This window comes from Lineus longissimus, chromosome 3, assembly GCF_910592395.1.
Source record: "Lineus longissimus chromosome 3, tnLinLong1.2, whole genome shotgun sequence".
In the NCBI taxonomy this organism is placed as follows: Eukaryota; Metazoa; Nemertea; class Pilidiophora; order Heteronemertea; family Lineidae; genus Lineus; species Lineus longissimus.
In genome coordinates, this window is record NC_088310.1 from 14,568,886 (window position 1) to 14,592,408 (window position 23,523).

The window sequence follows — 23,523 nt, forward strand, 5'->3', positions numbered from 1 at the left end:
CTATGATATTCAGAGAGACAAGTATCTTCCCGTCAGTTCTGTACCAATATTTTATTGATATGAGTAAACAATAATGAAATACCGGCATTTGCAACCGCAGGATCGACAATTTTCGTCAGAGAAAAAAATCACACCAGCCCACTTCAACAATCGATTTATGGCGAATTTCGCACATTCTGGAAATTCTAATGGCATCTCAATCAAATACGATCTATTCCCAAACCTCAGAACAAATATCATTGCGCATTCCCGTAATTAATCACCTGAAATAACCAGTTAGATGCGGATCATCGATAGAGTAACCCAGGCAGCCATTTGCATGAAACTGTTTGTGTACAATGGGCAAGTGTATATTGCAGGAACACCCTTCTCTGTCGTGACGCCACGGCGCATCATAGTGTAGGACTGCTCCGATTGGCTGGGCGAGGCTTGGATCGATCTAATCAGTTTGTTTACGTTTAAGAGGGGTGACAGGTAAAATCAGCTGTTTTTCAAGGATGGTTTTGAAAATATTATATTGGGTTCTGTTTGGGGGACATTGAGATTAAAAGCAAAGCTCAAAATGGAAAGTTATTGCCATGAATATAAATTAAAAGAAAAATACAGTAACATTAACTATAATTGAATCAACTGTGAACAATACAGCCAATTTATCTCACTCACTCATAGGCCTGCTACTGTAGCTTGGTTTGTTCCCTGAATCTATTGTCTCACATCAGGCTAATCATCATGGAATTATGAAGTTCAGTAGTAATCCTTATTTGATATCGAATAAAAGGTATCCAAACTCTGCAAAGTTAGTTCACTTATTTACAAGATTGTGTCATTACACTTAGTCAGTTCACTTATTTACAAGATTGTGTCATTCCCCCCCCCCCATCACTCTAATTACTCCTCGCCGATGTCCACTCCCTAATGCTGAGACATGTCATCTTCACTGTCAGATCCTGATTCCGAGCTGGCAGGCTGTCCCTGTTGTTTGCGTGCATTCCACCTCCGCCAAGCAGCCTTGTAGTCCTTGTAGCGATGAAAGAACCCAAAGCAGGGCTGCCAACACAGGCCAACATTACATTTCCTGCATTCACAAGTTGATTCTTTTCGCAGTCGCCCACCTCCTGCACATTTCCTTTTTCCGGTTCTAGTGGAGCAGACAACACACAGCCTGGCTGGATTTTGCTTCTTGGCACCCGGCTTTGGCTTTACCTTTTCCGGAAAATGGCGGGCGGTTGGTCGCATTAGGATCCCTGTCCCTGGCAATTCCAGGTCTGCCTCCATGTTCTGGTTGGCATTGGCAGTCTGGACAAGCTCCTTCACTACGGACCTTCTAAAGTTTCTTTGGAGGAGAACCGACTTCTGATTGTGCTGACAGTAATCCTTATACAGGATATGTGCGTTCAGTACACTCAATGAAAGCATATGGAAAAACGTTTTTTTTCCCCCACTTCAAGCTGCGACGCTGGAACCCACAATATGTCAACATCTTATCACTCCTGTCGACTGCCCCCATCCACTTATCATAGTCTAGAATGCTCCTAGGACGACGAACAAGTTCACCTGTGTTGGGATCCCGCTTTGTTGCATTTGCAAACTCCACATCATGAAGAGTTGTGCATACATAGTCAATCTTTCGGTCATGCCATTTTATAATTTGTAATGTGCCATTGGTCATTGCCATGCTCTCATCTTTTGCAAGAACTTTGTTTTTCAGTGTTGTGGGAACACCACGCCTGTTTTGCCGGAGAGTACCACACGGGCCTGTTTGCCGCTTCAAGAGATCTTGGAAGAGAACTGGTGAGGTATAGTAGTTATCAACATATAGGTTGTGACCTCTATCCAGGTACAAACTCTTAAGCCTCATCACCAGATCATAGAGGATCCCTTTGGGTGAGGGAGCCTGAGCTACCGCGCCGAGTAAAGGTCGAATTGACAACAATAACCGTTCAGAGAATCGCATACCTTGTATGTTATGATCCCATATCTAATTGGCTTGGCTGGTATGTACACACGGAATCGAAGATTACCACACCAGGCGATCATGCCCTCATCTAATGACAAATTCTGACCAGGACTGTAGACAGCGGGAAAGGAGGCCCTTAGCATATCGAAGACTGGCCGAATATTATTGAGCTTATCATACCCATCTTGACCCCTTGGGATTACTCTACTGTTATCATTCAAATGTAGAAATGACATTATGAGAAATCTGTTGCTAATGCTAGGCATTACTACCCTGAAGAATGGCATTTGTAAAAGTACATCTGTCGACCAATATTCTTGGATATCCTGTTGTTCAATCAGCCCCATACCAATTGTCAAAGCAATAAATTCTTTCATCTCATTTATGTTTACATGTCTCCACTAATGAAAACGAGAACTTGGTCCCAGGTTGATGGCCTTTTCAGTGGCAAAGAACTGGGTTGCATATCGGTTGGTTTCCACGACCAGGTGCTCATAAAACCTCTCATCAAGAACGAGATTTAGAAAATCTAGGTAAGAGGAGTCTGGAGCCATGTCTACATTGAGTTTTTCCTCACCTGTAAACACTGGGGGCCTTGGGTGAAGATTTCCTCTCCGCCGGAAAACATCATCAAGCCTATCATTCTCGGCTTCTAAATCATTTAAATCCACTCCATTTTCATCCTCATCATCTGTAAATCCCCAAAATTCATCATCTGAATCATTAGCAAGAAATATTTTGCGATAAATAGCCTGATTTTCAGGCAAAACCCCTCAATTCATCAACTTTAGCGATGGGCGCCGCCATTTTTAAAATTCGCGCCGTTCGGATCGTAACTACGGCAAACAAACTCATTTTCAGCGGTTGTTAGGGAACAAAAACAAACTAGTATTGGGCAATTCGCCTAACAGCAAATTGCAGACCATATCCCTGGTGAAAGTATTTTGTCATGTTGAGAAATTAGGTTTGCACCAGGATATAACCAGATAAATCAGAGGCAAATAACCCTGAATAACCAGCTGAATTAGGTTGTGACAGTAGGTGCATCATAAATACTAGAATTAGCGATGGTTGTGGGACTGCAACAACTCAGCATATGGATGGTCAGAATCCAGCAGACAACAAGCAAATGTAATCTGAATCTCAACATCTTTCGTATCTTTTGATGAGTTTTCTGGTCGAGTGAGGGAAACCAGTTGGCCATCTGATATGGCTGGTGGGGATGAAAGCTCCCAATGTTGGGACGACCAATAATACATTGCGTCTCCACAGTATTTATATTATAATACCTCCCTCCATGCACACATGGTTCTGCTGCCAATTTTTTCTTCAAATGATCTAGGTGTCAATCATGCACTTGTGGGTACTGGCACCACGTAGGTAACTTCTGATCTGATCTTAAGTGGCAGGTTTTTGGTGCTTTGTCCTGGTGCTCATTTTTAAGATGAAAAAACACTATCACCAGGGATATGGTCTGCAATTGCTGTTAGGAAAGTCACAACCTGGGGATAAAAAATAAATGTGATTTAGACTTCGCATTCCTTTGAAGTGTAGGTTGCAACATCCCAGGCCATTGATGCATGCATGGTCACAACATAGGGGCAACCGGGAATCATGGCAAGGATTTTTACCACCATTCTTTTCAGGTGTAGATTGTGATGTGAGGGAAGTGTCTTGATCTCTACATAAAATTCCTTCGACATGGTGCAACAAACCAGTCCAGTAGATATATACATGGTCATAGCATACGGCATCGAGACAACCAGTATGCAAGGTTACGGCCAGGCCCAAGGGGTATGACCGATCAGCACTAAGAGTAAAAACGTAAAATGCAATAATATCTTTTTAAACTAACTGCCACAGTAGGTTTATTTATTCAGTCTTTTTGAAGTAAAAGTATTACAGTGAAAAGAACGAAATACGGCTGGAATATTATACTGGTTTGTCTTCGGACGGCAAATTCAGAACTGCACCGATGTCAAGGTTAAGACGGTTATACGACTTTGCCTCATCAGCTCCTCGTGGTCAAGGCTCCTATATCCGTGACTGATGCGGTCGCAGAACAGAACAGATGCTGATCATCCCCGTCACTGCGTCAGGCTGTAAAACAGAGCGAGGAAATATTTTAACTTCACCAGAAGTTTTATCATTCATTATTCAGACCAACAGACACTGACTACCTGCTAATAGTCTATGAATTTCATTGTCATAATTCAGAACAAACACTTATCACCTTTGCTGACAATACTTTCAGAAGGTGTGTACATTCGTGTGTCCATTTACACTGCACGTGTATATGTGCTTTAATGTACATTTCTACAGGAGTGAGCAGGATGTACAGAAAAACGATCTCCAAAACTGTTGCTTTCAGTTAAGCGAGGTTTTAGCAATTATTTTCAGTGAAGGTATATCTCATGTGTAGAGTCTGGGTGATTTTGAGACATTCTTAGGTGTTTAAGGCGCACAGTTTGATGAAACTTGCCCGAATTCGTAATTTTTTTGATGAATGTATATCCGCCATTGCGGGGATCTGGAAACTTTCGGATGACAAGTTTGCCTCAAAAGATGGACGTGCTCCCTATAATCACCCAAACTAACAGCGAATATATATTCTTAAGATCCTTTTCTTGACCTCTGATGAGTTAATTTTGTCTGATGCAGTGTTTCAACACAAATTTGAGGGCGATTACAATCACGAAAAAATCACACTCACCCAGTCTAGAATGCGTAGACGAAATGTCTGTTGGCTCTTCCATGTAGTGGGTATCCTCCCACCTGTTCAGGTCGGGACAGATCAACGTTGAGCAACTTGCCTTATCGGTAAAAACGCGGGAGGCAGTGCTATTACCGGAACGGTTCAGAACCGGCGATTTTCATCAAAAATCACCCGAAAACTAAAAAAAGTAAGCTACGGCTGCAAAAATAAAGTACACGTTGTTCGTTAGCAGGTTATGAAACATAACCTAACCAAATTTCAGGTCGTTCCGTGCGGCAGTTTCGGAGATACGTGTCAAAAACCACATCCCTCGGGTCCTGGCGATCGGCTCAGTAAAAACAATAGACCATATCCACGGAGTTGTGGATATGGTCTTAATATCAAGACGTACCGCGATACATTAGTACTTCCTGTCAAATAAATGCGAGCTAATGATCATTCTAATCTCTGATTGGTTGAAATAAATTATCATGATGTACCGCACGTGTCTAAACGGATCTAGACGGGAACGGCAGTGTATTGTGCACATTAGACCAACGTATGTACGCGGGACTAGCACATGGCGATGTGCATAGTGTGCGCGTATTGATACGGGACCGGCAGTGGATTTAAACTTATTAGGTACCGTATGCAGACGGGACCGGCGCTACGAAGGTTAAAGTAACAGTCAGTTTTTTTATAACGGTATATTTGTTCTTCTTCTGGTTCATCAGTAAACTATTTTTCTGGACGTGTTTGATGCTTTCCCAACTTGTTTTAGCTCTTATATTTAAGAGAAAAATGCGTTATTCGTTATTTTCAGTTCACGCAAGTCCTGGTATGAAAGACCTTTCCCACCACGTGAGTGCACATCGTATGTATGCTCCTCATGCGCCACCTGTATGACTCGAGGAATAGAGAAGGGAAACCTCGATGTCTAAGAGAACACGTGGACATACAGGCCATTGCGAACCGGACAAATGATTGGCTTCACCCCGGTCTTACCAGCCGTTACTAACCTGAGTGACTTTTATCAGAACAAAAAAACGCAAAAACAACAACCACAACAATAGAAACACTCAGTCGAGTTGCTATCTAAGGGCCCCTGAATTGGGCACACCACGATTTGCTACTGGTGTAGCTGGGAAAAACGAACTATCTGATGAGTGTACCCCATAGCCTTTTCGCATCCACCAAAATGATGAAACCTCAGCATTCTCTGACGTTACTATTGTCCATTCAACCAAAATACATCAACATAATTGTCATAAATTGCTGATAAAAACAATTGTTTCATCATTTCCATCGCCACGGTTTGCTCTCATTGGCGCATTTATCCAACAGAACCACCAAATGACGTAACGTTTCAACCCAAATCTTGACACTAGCGGCACTGATTTGGTTCCTTACAATTAAATTTTAATTTCGTCACTGTGCACGTTTGGTTTCAACCCCTCAGTTCTCCGTTGGTATGGATCTCACGACTGTCATCTATCTTGGATTGAGTGTGGGACGGAGTTCAACAATCCAACTAGAACTGAGATTTCACAGGAGCACCTGTGAATTCATGACTCCAGGGTTGTTTTGAGGGCGATATCGTAAGAGTTGGTCTTGAGTATGGGAACCTGAAGGTCCGTGAGGCACCTGAGGAGAGAAGACCAGTTGAACGATGGGATCTGTTCATGGAGAAGAAGTGTTGAGTGGCTTTGTATCGTGTATTCTTGCTGGTGGTTGAAGGAACACTACTATTGATCTCATTATATGAATACCATTTAATTACAAACAAGTGAAAACAGATCATATCATATTCCTGGGCATAAAATAAATTAGGAGTGCGGGAACAACGTTTTTTTAGCAGGAGGAAAGCGAGAACATTTTGCGCCGTCGTATTCCGATTTGACTGGTTAGTGGTGAAATCTGCTTTTTACTTTTGCAAATTAACATATTTGTTTTTCTAGTTCTAACGTTGTCTGAATTAAAGATGCTTTCCCAATGCTTGACTGGTCTGGCAAGAGGCATTGCCAGGAAAACATGACGTCATTTTGGCCATTCTTCTTACCGCACGCCCTCCTTCTCCGTAAAACTTCCTGACATGGTGTGAAGTGGGAGGGCGCACAATGGGAACCGCACTGCCGCGATGTTAATAGTTTCTATTTATAGAATTCAGCGGCAGAGATTTTAAGCACGGAAAAAGTAGATTAACTTGGCTAATCTCAATGGATTTTACCCAGGAATGTTTTCAAGGCGAGAGAAACATCTGATTTAAGTACTGCGCTTATTAGATTTCATGTTCATGCCGAAGATTGGCCTTAAACGTGGATGAAAAGAGTGCATTATCGAGTGTTGGAGAGGTCACGTGATTGGACGAGAAACCTGAGCGAAAACAATACTGACTCCAGCTCCCAGAGGAAGGAGCTGGAGTTATAATTATAGGTGGTGTATCTTTACTGCGCATTCAGTTTGACCCGTCTTAAACCGAATTGAATGCACATTCGGCCAAGTGTGACGCGACCGGCTTGAAAGCGATTGAGCCAAACCGTTTTCCGGAGGGTGCTCTATGGAAAACGGTTTTAAATCGCCTTCAGCTTGAACATAGTATTAAAGAAACCGAAAGGTATTTGCCAGCCAAGAATTGGTTTCAATATTTATCAGGCACACAACTTCATTAGCTCACCTCTTAGTAGAGGTGAGCTTATCCCATACCGTGGCGTCCATCGTCCGTCGTCCGTCGTCGTCGTCGTCGTCCGTCGTCGTCGTCCGTCGTCGTCGTCGTCCGTCGTCCGTTAGCAGGGCACGTTTCGTAACTGTTAGAGCTATTGAGTTGAAACTTGGTACACATGTACCCTTATGTAATGACACCTTGGAGACCAAGTTTCGGTCAGATTCGTTTCATGGTTTGGCCACCAGGGGGCCAAACGTTAAAAGTGAAAATATGCAATATATCCCTTAATAGTAGTCGGGAAAATTTGAAAAAAATATGGAAGGTACTTCTAGCAAAGGTGCATCATATATCCTCCGGGTTTTTGATTTGACCTCCTTTTCAAGGTCACAGGGGTCAAATGGTGTAAATTGGCCGTTAGGATGTAACGATGGCACGTTTCTAAACTGCAATGACTATTGATACCAAATTTGGTACACATTTACCCCTTAGTCAGGTGATCTCAGAGACCAAAGTTTGGTCCAATATGATTCACCACTTGACCACCAGGGGGCAAAATCAAAAAACCTTAAAAATGTGATTATTCCTTAACTTCTTGCCCGATTGCCACCAATTTGATATCATGGGTATATCTAACCACCATACAGTATATGTCACACAGGTTTTTAATTTGACCTTCTTGTCAAGGTCACAGAGGTCAAATGGCATAAATTCGCCGTCAGGCCGTAACTATGGCACGTTTCTTAACTGCAATGACTATTGATCACAAATTAAGTACACATGTACCCCTTGGTCAGGTGATCTCAGGTACCGAAGTTTGGTGCGATCTGATTTGCCGTTTGGCCTCCAGGGAGGGGGCCAAATCCTAAATTCTTCAAAATGCCATTATTCCTAGTAATGACTTGCCCGATTGGCACCAATTTTATATCATAGGTACATCTAATTCTAACAACCATTCAATGTGTCACCCGGGTCTTCTTTGATTTGACCTACTTTTCAAGGTCACAGAGGTCGAATGTACTGTAAATTGGCCATTTTGGGGAAATTGTAATTGCTTGGACCTACATCAAACCTAACACTACATGACACAATACCATGCTCTTTATCCATCTTTCCTCCACATGAGGTGAGCACAATGGCCCTGGCCATTTCATTTTTGTAATGTCAACCTGCTGCAACCCCTCAATTTTGGCATAAAATACATATCTATATATTCATCAACATTGCTGAAATAGTTCCCTTAAGGCCTGTGTACACTGGACCAATTTTAGGATACAAGTGGACACAACACAAGTGGATACACAATGTTTCCAAAAATGTCAATAGGGTATACAGGGTAAATATTTTCTCGACACAAGTCGCCACATTTGTGTCCACTTGTTGCAGATAAATTAGAATGCAATTATTTGGACACATGTTTCCAAATGTATCCAAGTTCTGACCAATCAGAAATCAGCTTCTAGTCAGCTGATCTACCTGTAGTTATGTGACTTGGACAAGATTGCAGCCACCATGGATTGGAGACTAAGTACAATAGAAGAGCTCATAAAGGTTTGTGAGGGTTGTCCCTGTTTATGTCCCTGTTAAAATTAGATAAGGACAAGAACCTGAAGAAAGGTGACAACGACTCAGTAGGATTGCCAGAAATTGGACGGTCAACTATTAAGAAACCATTGCCAGGAAAAAGAACAAGTAAGAAAAGGAAACTCGAGGACAGGGATAATAATCTTCTGGAGAGAGCCGCAGTGGCCATTGAAAAGGCTACCAGGGATGAAGAAGAAAATGTCCCAAGTAATAATGGGGACGATATCTTTGGCCAATATGTTACATCTGAGTTGAAGACTGTAACAGATGAAAGGATTAAAAAAAAACCACAACAAATTTTTTCCTCTTTGTAGGAGCCACTTTTCTTCAGGAAATATGTGTTTCCACTCATTTTCTGGACACATCTAGCAACAAGTATCCAAACTTGTTATCTAGTGTATACAAGGCCTAATTTTTTGTGTCTGGTTGTGTCCACTTGTGTTGTGTCCTGTTGTTTCCTGAAATGTTGACAGTGTACACAGAGCTTTAGTTTTCGTCAATTCAAACCACGCAACAACTGCTGAGATGGTCCCATGAGATAATAAACTAAATTCTATTGACTCTTGAGAAAATCACCAGTCTGCAGACCAAGATCAGCATGATTTTCTGCCTGCTGCCATATTGTGTACATGTACATACTAAATGGAAAGCCATTGAAATAGGGAAGTATGAAAACCTACCAGTGTTGGGACGGTGAATATCTGCACGGACTCAGAGACCACACAAACAGAATGGTCATGATCATCTTGTATGAAGTCTTTGATTAATCTTGGATAAAGCTGTGAAAAATATAGACAGAAGAAAGGTGATTAAAACTAATACCAATGCTCAACGTATAGATATTTGATGGTTAGGAATTCATCCTGGTTGAGAAACATGCTACATGTTTGGTATGTAGGTCAAACCAAAGTTGGTATGATATGTGATGTATCATTGCTTGGAGTACCTACCATTGAAAATATCATCGAAAACAAGTCACTAATAAGCGACATATTGCACTTTTTACCTTTTTTACTTTTAGCCACCTGCTGGCCAAGTGGAAAATAAGATCGGATCAAAATTCGGTATCAAGAGGTTACATGACGTAGGGAGTCATGTGTACCAAAGTTCATAGCTTTAGCCGTTAACTCTTTCAGTGCCAAAGATCATACATGTATGACCTAAATTTTTAAGGTACATGTATTCTGGTTCCTCCGGACGACACCAGACGTCCCCAGCTACTCAAATGTGTTTTATATGGTTTCTCTGGCCTGGCGCGTCCAAATTGAATAATTTTTTTGACTGAGAGGGTGGGATGGGTTCTGCCACCCCTCATTTTAGGTGAAAAATTGTAAAAATCAGCCAAAAATACCACTCCCTTGAAGTAAATTTTCAAATAATCCCAATATGCCCCAATTCATTATTACTGTTTTTTTTAAACTGGGGGTCAAGTCGAAGGTTCTGAAGAAATTTGAAGTCTGAATCTCAATAATTTTTGTTTAGGTTGGTGAAAATACCTAAATCCCGGGCACTGAAAGAGTTAAGAAATGTGCAATAGTTACACTCAAACGGATAACTTATGCCATTTGACCTATGTGACCTTGAAAATTAGGTCAAATCAATAGGATATCTGATGTATCCTTGCAAGGAGAACCTACCATCAAAATGTTATTAATGAAACGGCCAGGGGCCATTGTGCTCACCGTATAGATATTTGGTGCATTGGAATTCATTCAGGTTAAGAAACATTGTACATGTATAGTATATAGGTCAAAGCAAAGTCGGTATGACATGTGATGTATCGTTCCTTGAAGTAAGTACCATAAGAATATCATCAAAAACAAGTCACTAATAAACGAGATATTGCACTTTTTACCTATTTTAGTTTTGGCCTCCTGGTGGCCAAGTTCACTACCAGATCATATCAAAATTCAGTGTCCGAGGTTACATGACGTAGGGAGTCATGTGTACCAAATTTCAAGTTCATAGCTTTAGTGGTTAAGAAACGTGCCATAGTTACACTCAAACGACCAATTGACACCATTTGACCTCTGTAACCTTAAAAGCAGGTCAAATCAAAAACTCATATGATATGTGATGTATCCTTGCTAGGAGAACCTACCATACAAATGTTATTGAAAACGAATCACTAATAAGCGAGATATCACACTTTCTAGGTTTTCACTTTTGGCCCCCTGCTGGCCAAGTCGAGAATCAAACCGGACTGAAACTCAGGGTCAGATGACAGCTGACCTAGTGGGTCCTTTGTACAAAGTCTCAAGTTCATAGCCTTAAGGGTTAACAAACGTGCAACAGTTACTTTAAATGGCCAATTTACGCCATTCGACCTCTGCGACCTTGAAAAGTATGTCAAATCAAAAACCCGTATCATATGTGATATATCCATGCTAAGAGTATCTACCATAACATTTTTACCAAAAATTAATCAGTAATAAGCGAGATATTGCACTATTCAAATTTCTTGTATGGCCCCCCTGGTGGCCAAGTTGAGTATCAGACCAGACCGAAAATCAGTGCCACAGGTCATCTGACCTAGGGAGTCATGAGTACCAAGTTTAAAGTTCATAGCTTTAGTGGTTAAGATATGTGCCATAGTTACACACAAGCGGCCAATTCACACCATTTGACCTCTGTGACCTTGAAAATAAGGTCAAATCAAAAACCCATCAGATATGTGATGTATCCTTGCTCTGAGTACCTACCATAAAAATAAAATTGAAAATAAGTCACTATTAAGCGAGATATTGCACTTTTTACTTTTTTTTAGTTTTGGCCCCCTGGTGGCCAAGTCGAGAATCAGATCAGCCTGAAATTCGGTGTCAGAGGTTAAATGATGTAGGGAGTCATGTGTACCAAATTTCAAGTTCATAACTTTATTGGTTAAGAAATGTGTCACAGTTACACTCAAACGGCAAATTAACGCCATTTGACCTCTGTGATCTTGAAAAGAAGGTCAAATTAAAAACACGTACGATATGTGATATATCCTTGCTAGGAGAACCTACCATAAAAATTTCATCAAAAACAAATCACTAATAAGTGAGATATCACACTATTTATGTTTTCAGTTTTGGGGCCCTAGTGGCCAAGTAAAGAATCAGACCGGAACAGAATTCAGTGTCATAGGTCATCTGACCTAGGGGGTCATTCATACAAAGTTTGGAGTCCATAGCCCTAGAGGTTAAGAAACGTGCCACTGTTTTAGAAATAGGATATGACAACGACGGACGACGGACGACGGACACTGCGGTGTTGCATAGACTCCCCTACGGTGAGCCAAAACCGAGTCACTCATAAAAGAGATACCACACTGTTTAGGTATCCACTTCTGGCCCCCTTGTGGCCAAGTCAAGAATCAGATCAGACTGAAATTTGGTGTCAAAGGTAACATGACACAGGAAGTCATGTGAACTAAATTTCAAGTTCATAGATTAAGCGGTTAAGAAACATGCCATAGTTACACTCAAATGGCCAATTTACGCCATGTGACCTCTGTGACCTTGAAAATGATATCAAATCAAAAACCCATAGGATATGTGATGTATCCTTGTTAGGAGCACCTACCATAAAAACATCATGGAAAACAATTCCCTAATAAGCGATATATTGAGCTTTTTCATTTTTTACTTTTGGCCCAAGGATGGCCAATCAGATCAGACCGAATTTCGGTGTCAGCGGTTATATGATGCAGGGAGTCATGTGCATCCAATTTCATAGCTTTAGCGGTTAAGAAACATGCCATGAGTGCACTATATTTATGCCATTCGACCTCTGTAACCTAGAAAATTAAGTCAAATCAAAAACCCATAGAATATGTGATGTATCCTTGCTAGGAGAACCTACAATAAAAATTTATCAAAAATGAGTCACTCTCATTTTAGATTTCCATTTCTGGCCCCCAGGTGGCAAAGTCAAGAATCAGACTTAACCGAAATTCAGTCTCTGAGGTTGTTTGACCTAGGGGTACAGAATGTACAAGATTTTCAAATCAGTAACACCAGCGGTGACAAAACCTATTACCTATTGGCAACGCCGATACCGAACTTTGTTAACTGTGCCCTTGTAAAGTAGGTCAAATCAAAAACCCAGGTTACAATTCAAGCAGCCTTATCAGATGCATCTTCGGTAAAATTTCATGATTCTAGCTAGCAGCGCTCATAACATATAGCCAAAAAAGGTTTTCAAAGAGCGACACCTATATGGCAGACAAGCAGTCAAATTACGCTAATTTTCATTACCTAGGGTAAATTTACAACAAGAATGAACCTTCTAGGTCAAGTGGTTATGAAACGTGCCACTCTTTTGTCAAAAGTTCAAGACAGACACCGACGACGACGATGGCTGACACAGTATTGTATAAGCTCCCTTGAACGGTGAGCAGCTGCCCTGTCCTGACTCAATGGCCTGACCGCAACTTCTCCACATCATTAAAACTTCATCTGCTGAGATCCCTGGTGATCTCGATATTTCTGTATCCCTCAGAATCATGGACAATGAACGCCGAGATAGAAAAACACATCAACGCTTTCGAGCTTAACTGTAACTGCAGAATTCTCAACATTCCCTACATGTCCCATACCACCAACATTATGGTCAGAGAGCTGGTCGTGCAGCACATTGGACGCCATAACAGCCTACAGTAGAAGGCAATCAAAAACGTGGCCGACCAAAGATGATTTGGATGGACGATGTTAGGGAATGGACGAGAAAAAGGACCGGAGAACAGATCCACATCGCAGAGGATACACGGGCATGGTCCCATGTAGTCAACTGCACAGAGTCATCCCAATTGCCGCATGGCTGCAGGACAGATAGATAGATAGATAGTTTCATGTTTTAAACAAGCCAAAATAAACGAATAAATGAAACGTTCCATGTTGCACCATGCAAAACTTGAAAAGAAACCAAATTGAATGGGACTATGTGAATGATATTATATTTCATGCCATAAACATACTTCATCGAATCTTGCAGTGAATATTACATGTTATCTTGATCTTTCATTGCTTGGGCCACATTAGACCTGGAGTGGATCAAGGTGTTATTACCTACATGACATCAGGTCACCTTGACCACCATGGTCATTTCAGCTTAAGATGCAACCCAGGTTCCTTCTAAGGAAGGGTAAGTCCATGAGGTTCAGGATAAGATGAAATAGGGTTCTAGATATACATGATGGGTTGCTGGTGGTGAGTACTCCAACCAGTTTATTCTGTTCTCTAAATATCCCTTAATACCTGTAACATATTGTCCCATATTATATATTTGATCAGAAAATCGCAATTAAAATCAAACAAAACTTTCGCAGACGAAAAATATTTAGCGCCATTACCGATCATGTGATGTCTGCAGACCAAATGTTGGTCCTCAAGAATTGATAATATTGATGCATGTATTCATATTGGCACAGCGAGGATTGGCCTACAGTGCACACTTGATTGCAAATGGCCTTCAGTCTTTGCTCGTCCGCTAAAAATATATTTCACTGATGTCAATTTTCTTCTACAAGATCAAGTGTCGTACTCTTCTGGGATGTTACACGTAAATTGTGATAAATATACAACACGGTTTCTAGGTGGAAATGCTTATCACTTGCGAAGGAGCATCAAAATAGGTTTTCTGTAGGTGTATTGACGTAAAATAAATGCATTTTGCAGTGAAGCCGGGCACTTCCGCGTCAGGCGAAAATGGTGCCCGAGTGTTTACAATTATAAATACATAGGGTCATGTCTTAAAACTTAAGATGATAAAAGAAAAAAAAATACTTCAAGGAAATTTTATTTTACTGTCTTAACTCTCTCATCAGCGGCCGTCACTGCTTCACACAAAAGAAGTACTCAAAAGCTGTACATTGTACTCTGATACTGATCAGTATCTCCGTAGCTCCTCCTCTGACCATGTGCCTGTGGTAGCTCTGATGGAATAAACTTGAAAATGAAATGAAATGAGTAAAGATCAGAAACATGGCCTCTTTTACCACATGGTTCTGCAACACTGATGCTGCCCTCTGCACTAATGCTCAGTTACTCAAATACTTGGTACACAGGGTGTGGCCCAAAAAAACCCAAATAAAACTGAGTGCTGACGGAACATTCACCCCTCTGAAAATCGAGGTATGAGATTTTCACAACAAGTGATGAACAAACAAACTAAAACGCGAAAGCATAAACAGTATACATTTATTTTTTAACACCTTTACATAAAAAAATTGAAATTTTGATTCAAACTAACAGCGATATACATGTTATCGACACAAAAAAAACACTGACCAACTCATATACGGCGTCATTAAACAACACAAATTCTCTAACAAGCATCCTGGTTTGCCGCTTCCAACAGATGCAAGCGCTGAACTGGTCTCCTCAGTATGGTTCCCTTTGTGGTCTTCTGACGCATTACACCATTCTCTTGAAGTACCACCATGGTGCTCGCTCTGTGCTAAATTTCCATTCAATCTCCAGTTCTGCACCCTTTTCTTAAAGACGTTTCTCATCCTTAAACAGGTTGAACAAAATCTTGGACGCTTTTTTGAAAGTCTTCGCATTGTCAGAGTGGATCACTTTGCATCTTCCTCCACGATTTATCAATCTCCTGATGTCTATCTTGAATGTCTCAGTGGTTAAGTCACAAACCAACTCTAAGTGAACAGCTCAAACAACCATAGAGGTAAAAAGGCAAATGTAGGCTTTCTCATTTGTAGCTTTGATATACAGTTGTCCAGTGCGAAGTCCACAGCTACGTGCTCGTAACTCGGTGTGGGGGTGATGCGCAACTCTGGTAATGGTGCCATCTGCTGTTCAATTTGGACAGGCTCTTGCATTTTATACATTGGAAGAGAATTCTCCGGACCTCTTTTTTCCGTGCATAATCCAATACTGACATCTCAAACTCGCCAGTATCTGTGCTGCTCCAGTGTTCACAACATGGAAATGCATGACAAGCAGCTCAACAAATGGATCATGACGTGGCAAGACGATTGGGTGACGTGTTTGTTCTGGTAGTGAGCTGTAGTGCAGACGTCCTCCGACTCGCATGACTTCTGATTTGACAACCCAGAAGGGACTAAAATGAAGCAGTGGATGCTTTTCAGGCAAGGGTTTATTCTCCTTCAGCAGACCAATTTCATCTGGAAAGGCCTTTCCTGAGCCAATCGAATCCAAAACAAAATCTCTTGTCTATGATCGGCAAGTGTGACCTCCCCTCGTTTTCTCAGTGGGGCGATATCTGGCACATCGTCCTCAGGTTTTCTCAATGACAGGGAACGCATCAAGGTTATTGTTCCAACGAAATGGTTCAAAGAACTGAATCTTTTCACATATTCAGTCAGTTCTTCATCTCAAGCTTTCTCGTTCACCTTTTCCATATACAATACGCGTGCCAACTTCGGTGGTTTCTTCTTTGAGTTCACATCGGTCGTTTCACTTTCCAAACAATCAGTTGGTGGTGCTGGCCATTCTGACTCCCCTCGTTGAAGAAATGGTGGTCCACTTCACCTTAGTTTAGACTCTAATAGTTCTGCTGCATACAATCCCCGGGAACACAGATCTGCGGGGTTAAACTTCCCTAGAACGAGTTTCAAGCTGCTTGGCTCAATGAGATTCTGTATTTCGGCCACACGATTTGCCACAAAAGTCTGCCAGCGGTATGCTGGTTTGCTGATCCAACTGAGGACAACCTTTGAGTCAGTCCAACATGGCAATGACCTTATTGGCAGTTTCAGATCCTTCTCTGTATACTTTATCAAACATGCAGTCACAAGTGACGCCATCAGTTCCAATTCTGGTATGCTTCCTCGCTTCCAAAGTGTGCTGCTCATGTTTTTGAACAAAGCAGCGCAAAGTGAACTTGATCAGAGTTCTGATCTTCTACTCGTAGATAAATTATATTATCCACCATAGGATACCTCACAAGCATCGCCAAATCCATCAAGTCAGAAGATTGGATTAACAAAATCCTCTAGAATCAGACAACGAGGGATCTTGATACCATCCAAGATTGGCACTTCACCTTTCCATGCTCTCCAATCCTCTGTCATCTCATGTAGTAGTGGGTCATCCCATCCCCCTGTGGTGGTCCATGACTGCTGAAAGATTTGCTTTACTTTGAACGTGAATGTTGCCAACATTCCGAATGGGTCATACACTTGGTGTAGCTGTTTAAGCACGGTTCTTCGTGTCTAATAAGGTGTTTGCTGAATCTTTTCAGAAAAAGAGAACTTGAACACATCTTCTTCCGGTAAGTATCGGATCCCAAGGGCTTGATGAGTAATCTCCTCTCCAACAATTTCTCTGAAGACTTGCAGGCTCTGTCCTCTGGTGCTAGCTTTGTCAAGACCTCCGGCTCTGTGGACAGACTAGATGGAATAAAGCTAACACAAACGGTACTTCAGTCTTAAAGTAGGGTAGAAGATCATAAAAGTAGGTCAGTGCAAATCTCTCCTTCATTACCTTCTGTTTAGATTATTTACTGTGACACTGCCCTATTCCCTACCATAACGCTACAATGCTACAATGCGGTCTCTTGATTGTGACATGAGGCATGATCCCGTCTCCTACATCACCCTCTTCTCTTATATCGATCAGGCTACAATATGGTCACTTACTTGATTGTGACATCACCCTCTTGTCTCATAACATTCAGACGACAATGCGGTATCTTACTTGATTGTGACATGAGGCATGATGATGTCTCTTACATCACCATACCCCTTGCCTGACCTCTTCTGAAAACGTGCTCGACTTTCAATTGTAAGTTGTGGGAAATTTTCGCGTAGAAACAATTTGGTTTCCTGTATCAAATGATCAGACGCAGCGCTGTCTTTACACTGGCAGATAAACTAACCATAACAGACTCCAATTGTGCCATGGATAATTTATTTTCTGAGGCATTACCCTCTCTTGAACCAGGGTCAAGCGGGACAGTAAAGGGGTAGGAAATTGGAGCATGACACGGTAAGGGTTTAAGGTTGCATGTTCAAGAGTTTAGGTTTAATAGGCAAGCTTTATTTTTTATTATTATAATAGATAAAAGTTCAGAGATGCATTTTCAATTTCAAGGATTCTTTATTCAATGAACTTGTATAATACAGTTAAACAAGACCAAAACATGAGGACAAATCAGCTAAGATACAGCGTCTTCTTTCCCGATCCTGTCAATCTCATGGCAAGCACAGCAACACCACTATGCCTGTGGAGACCACCGGAATGACTCGTAGATAATAGACTGCATCATCCTGCAAAAATGAGAAAAGATGGCAATTAGCAAATAGAACGCGATTATGTTACAAAAACAATGAGTAGTCTGTGCTGATACGTGAAACCGAGAGAGGATATACAACCCTGTATGGCTCGCTGTTCATGCTGGTGGTACGGTAGAACATAAATGTACAAAAAAAGATCAAAACTTGTGTGAAAAACTAAAATAAATTAAAATTGGCCTATGCCTAAATCATATAAGAACTAATAGAAGTTAAATTTGAAAATGTTTACCCTTATTTATTTAAAGTTCACCTTGGTAGAGTTTGGACACATGGCTTGCAATGCATACTTTGCTTCCCTGCACATATGTTGCAGTGCATTGCACTTGTTCTTGTACCGGTATCGAGGTTGTAATGTATGGTAAATAATGTAGGCCGAGTTCAGGCATGCAGCTCCTCGCAGTTTTGCTTATCAGCATAGACTGAGAATGGCAGTTTTATTGTTCGTTGAAAATACCTCGCAATTCCAGCAGACTACTTCGCCGCTATTCTTTGTGTACTCTGACCAGTGACCCTATCAAAGGTATACGACATCATTGTTATTTTGACAAGAAACATGAGAAAACGTCATCTTCTTGTGAAGCGGTTGCAATGTTTGTTCATCTAGCGTTCAGGTTTGTTTTGATTACATTGATGATGTTTATAAATACAAAGACGCCATTCTTAGAACAAATTTTTGTGTGGATTTCTAAGTCATTCTCCTGTAGTTGTTATATTAGTGTGTATTAGATAATTGTGTACCATTACGACTATTTCATTCTGATGATTGGGAAGAAATTTTTACAACACCGTTTTGTGAATAAAATTTACATGGCGTTAATGTGTGTTTGTCTTCCACTCAATGACTGAGCAAATTTAACGAGACAGAAAGCCAAAAACGGTAACACTTCCTATGTAAACAAGCTACAGGAGTCATTCTATACATGCTTCCCGAAATTGGTGGCTTGCATTGGAACTAACTTTTTCCCCCTTGTCCGTCATTAAAGGCATTCAAGTGTGTTGGTCAACCATGACTATCTCCTTTGTCCCTCCACCATAAGGCTTAGTTTCCCCTTATGACATCACTACTTCGGACACTCAGCGCCCCAATTCTGGAAAGGTGTATACTATGACTTTTCAAATAACAGTTGTCATGGCCAATTGTACCTAGATAATCAAGAGAGAATACAGAGAAAACTCACCCTGGTTTTCTGTAAAACATCTACCGTACGTAGATGAACTGAGCGCATGAATCTGGGTTTCTCTATGTGTCTTTTATTGGCAATATCAATTAGAATTAGACAAAATAACCCCACAAAACGACCACTTCCTAAGGCATGTTGACATTGAGAATCAAAATATAGGGAAATACCATTTTCTAACTGCTCGTTATGAGAAATTTAGATGGGAACTATGTTGAAATGAAATGAACGTACACACTCTATATACTTTGGCAAAACGCCCATCACATTATCAGCCCTGGCTGCAATGCCTCAGGGCAATTCCTTATGTGTAGCCCATTCAGTACATTACAGAGACAGGTAGGATGCCTGTTTTGAGCAGACGACAATTTCCAGCTTAAAATCTGCCAATTACGGGGTGTTTTTAGTCTTTCTGCTGTGAATAGCTATAACCTATCGAAACAACAGTTCAAAATATTGGTATCCTGGCACATTTCCTGGCCCAGCTTCAACAAATTCTGATGAAAATGCCGCTATTTTGCTGGAACTACTTTCAGCCAGCACCAGTAAAAACTGCAAAGCCAGCGTAGCTAATAAAAGATAAGGTGGTAAAAAGTTATCCTTGCCTATAACGTCTTCTATACCTTCTTGTACAACTGAAAATGTACAATACATTTAATTAGGCCACTAAGGGGTATCTCAAGGAGTTGGTGTGTAGTAAATTCCGCCCTCTAGGCCTAGTCTTGCCCGGTTAAGATGCAATGCGATGCGATGCGATGCGATGCGATGCGATGCGACCCACCACAACATTTGTTTACACTGCCATTTTTCTCGCTGAATTGCGACTTGGTTATTCAAGAACCATTTTTCATTCCTATCTAGTTTCAGGGAGGTCAATTTCACGTCTTCAAACATTTGTAACTAAATGAATGATTTTTCCCGCCCACAGACCGAGGCAGTCTGGTGTAAGAACATGTGACCAATATCGTTGCATTTCATAACCATGTGACATGACATAGTCAGGGTTACAATATCATTACATTCTCCATCGGGCCTCATCGCAATGTCACCCAAAGACGTTATAGGCAAGGATAACCTGTATATCTTGTGAATGCTGTTAGCTTAAATCATGAGATTTTTACTATGGACACTGCTCATGAGACTTCATCTAACAATACCCAGGTTTTTGATTGAAACTACTTTTCAAGGTCACATGGGTCGAATAGCATAAATTGGCCATATTTGGTTTCCGGAGCATATCTACATAACTATTGAGGCTAGGGTTTTCATCTTTGAGTGGTTTGAAGGTCCCAGCGGGTGGGTGTTGTAACAAGAGGCCCAAGGGCCTGGCGCTCAGCTGAAATGGATAGGTGAAGGCAAGGGCCAAGTGTGTGTCGGTACCGTTATTATGAGGCAACGTGAAGCTATAACGTCTAGCACGCAGAAGTGCTGATGCAAAAGACCTTTTTGCTATATCAGTGCATGCTGAAGTACTGAGTTGACGTCACCCTGGTATTATGACGTAAAGTCATTTCTATTGCCGTTGCAGTAGTGGGGTGTGTGATGACGTCAAGGAGTTGTGTGGTGACGTCAAAGAGTGGAGTCCTTGTCTTCATGCAGCGTAGGTGGAACTAATAACATGCACATGGACACAAGGTACATAATTATTACAGTGTATTTTGTGAGGTGGGGCCTGGTGCTTTACAATGGTCAAATGAACCGACTGTTGTCTGGACATTGATGAAGTGAATGCAGCCAAATGTTTGGGACGGTCTTTTTTGTATGTGAAGAAAAGAAGTTAAAGAGTTGGTTAACAAAATGAACTTTATTGGTGCGGCAGATATTTGATGCCTTTCGGCAGATATTTGAAGCGCCTTGCGGCAGATATTTGTTGCCTTGCGGCAGATATTTGATAACGCTCTCCAGGAATGGAAAGCAGTAAAACGAGTAAGCACACCTTACTCTGAATGTGGGAACAGCAAGTGCTTTCCTGGACTTGAAATGTGCCAACGACTCCTCTTGCAATAACCAACAACAGTTAATCTGTAAAAAAAGAGAAGAGAAATGAACACTGACTGAATAAAAAAGGGTGACATAGACGGGGAAATGTACACCACCGGATACAGTCTGTGCTTGATCAGGCATCGGTCAGATGATATCCTGAACAAGGCATCTATGGAAGCAAATCCAGAAAGAGACTTAACCTTCGAAGGGCACACTTATCACTCAGTGAAAAGTCAGTCCTGGGGGCTGTTTTCCAATTCAAAATAAAAGTGTAACCTCTTTAAATTAGTCTCACAGACTGAACCATAACACTCAACAGCCAACCGTGCCCACATGATGTGAGCCGAGAGCTGGGCTTCAAGATGAGTGAGTGGTGTACTACATTTTGAAAATTGTCTATCATCTACGACATGTGACAGAACAGGATCTAGTGGACTTAATGATGAGGTACTATCAAATAAGGTGTCCATCAAATGAATCATGAGGGCCTGTGGAGTTATACTCTAAGCCTGTCCTATAGGGCTAGGCTATTGTTTTTGTCTTTTTTACAGCCTACAGTACAGCCATGCATGCACAGCGCAGTGTACAGACAGTACAGGATTGCCAACCAAAAACATGAGCATTGCTGCGTAACGAAACTGCAGTGGAATTCATACTACGATGTCATAATGTGACTTTCAAAATAATTGTAAACAAACGTAAATGGCGAGATTTGTTGCAAAATTGCCAACCACAACAACTCAGGGACCGTCCCAAAATGGCCGACGGCGAATTCTCCGGTCGCTAGCACAGTCCATAAACAAGCATCAATTTTACCAACTTTGGGTGCAAGCTTGGTCATAAAAGTTACAGAACTGTTAGAAATACATCTAAACAACATATATATACAGTTAAAAGTGCATAAAAATCCCGTTTCAACCTCCGGGCACTACCTTTTTTTCTCCGCCACACGCCGGGCCCTACCGGTCGTTATTTAGTGCGACCGCCACCAGAGTGTTTATCACGATCTTTCGCCGTTTTAATTGCGCGTTTTAGGCAGATTAATCAATTATTACATGCATGCATTATATATCACCGAAATGATAATTGCGTAGGCTATTTGAAACTAAGTTCAGATATCATTTTCGATCTTTGAATTGAATTTAGGCGAGTGATTTTTGACACCCGGTCGACATATCAGGACTTGCAAAATTCACGCGAGATCGCTTGCATCATCGGCACGTTTGAAAACCGAATTTTACAAATTCCACAAATATTTATCACATACCATATGTATCACCACAAAGGTAACTCTCTAGACTATTTGAAACCAAGTTCAGATACTTATTTTCACAAAAATTCGAAGCTATGCAAGCAATTTTTCAGTGGTAGAGATCGACGGAAACAAATTTCTCGCTCTAAAATGACATGAGACGAGCACCAACTTTCGCTAATTTGTGCACACAATTTCCACAATATTATAAAAAACTATTGATAAATCTGAATTATATAGACTCTTTTCAGTACCTAAACAAATTTCAGGTACATGGTCATGTTGATTAAAAGAGTATCAACCGATTGAACATGAGAAAGTTCACTCACCTTCATTGAAGCAGCGACTACCGCCATTTTTAAATGGTGGCATCTCTTTTATCGATCAGCGGCACTGCTTGCAAAAAAGTTAAGCCACCGCCAAATTTGAAATCGCCAAAATTCAGGCAATGTGCCTGCAGCGCCAACTGGCGGTGAAAACTATATTAATTCCATTAAAAGTAAAAAATGAACAAGAGGCCCAAGGGCCTGGCGCTCAGCTGAGTTAATATCATTAATATCTTCCCGGTGTTTAGTTCATTATGCATGAAAATGGCATGCTCAATGCTATTTGATATCCTTTTGCGTTCACTACGGTACCAATGTTTTTGGTTGACATAATTATGCCACTGTTCATTCCTCAATCCTGACCATAATTCGGGTGAAATCATCGTATGAAAATATTGACCGAAACATGAAGTTTATGCCATGAATGAGGATGCTCATTGTCATAGCCTCGTTTACAAGTACGAAGTATTTTCCCGCGAATATTCAAAACTTCTTGGCTCCTTGCCAGTTAAATAACATGTGACTATACACAAAATAGAAAACTTTGATGGAAATTGTAAATCATTTTTTTATCTATCAGGGGAAACAAGCTGATGATGATCAAATAAATCATTCATGAGAAATCGTTTT

General features: G+C 41.1%; 1 protein-coding gene across 3 annotated transcripts in view; it reads right to left on the reverse strand.

The window, feature by feature from the left end:
- LOC135485750 (E3 ubiquitin-protein ligase UBR2-like) overlaps positions 1–23,523 on the reverse strand; it is a 650,469-nt gene that overhangs the window by 442,424 nt on the left and 184,522 nt on the right. For all 3 annotated transcript variants that reach the window (XM_064768146.1, XM_064768147.1, XM_064768145.1), the window contains one exon: positions 9,576–9,674. In XM_064768146.1, coding sequence (XP_064624216.1) covers positions 9,576–9,674 — 99 coding nt within the window. The remainder of the gene's footprint in view (positions 1–9,575; positions 9,675–23,523) is intronic.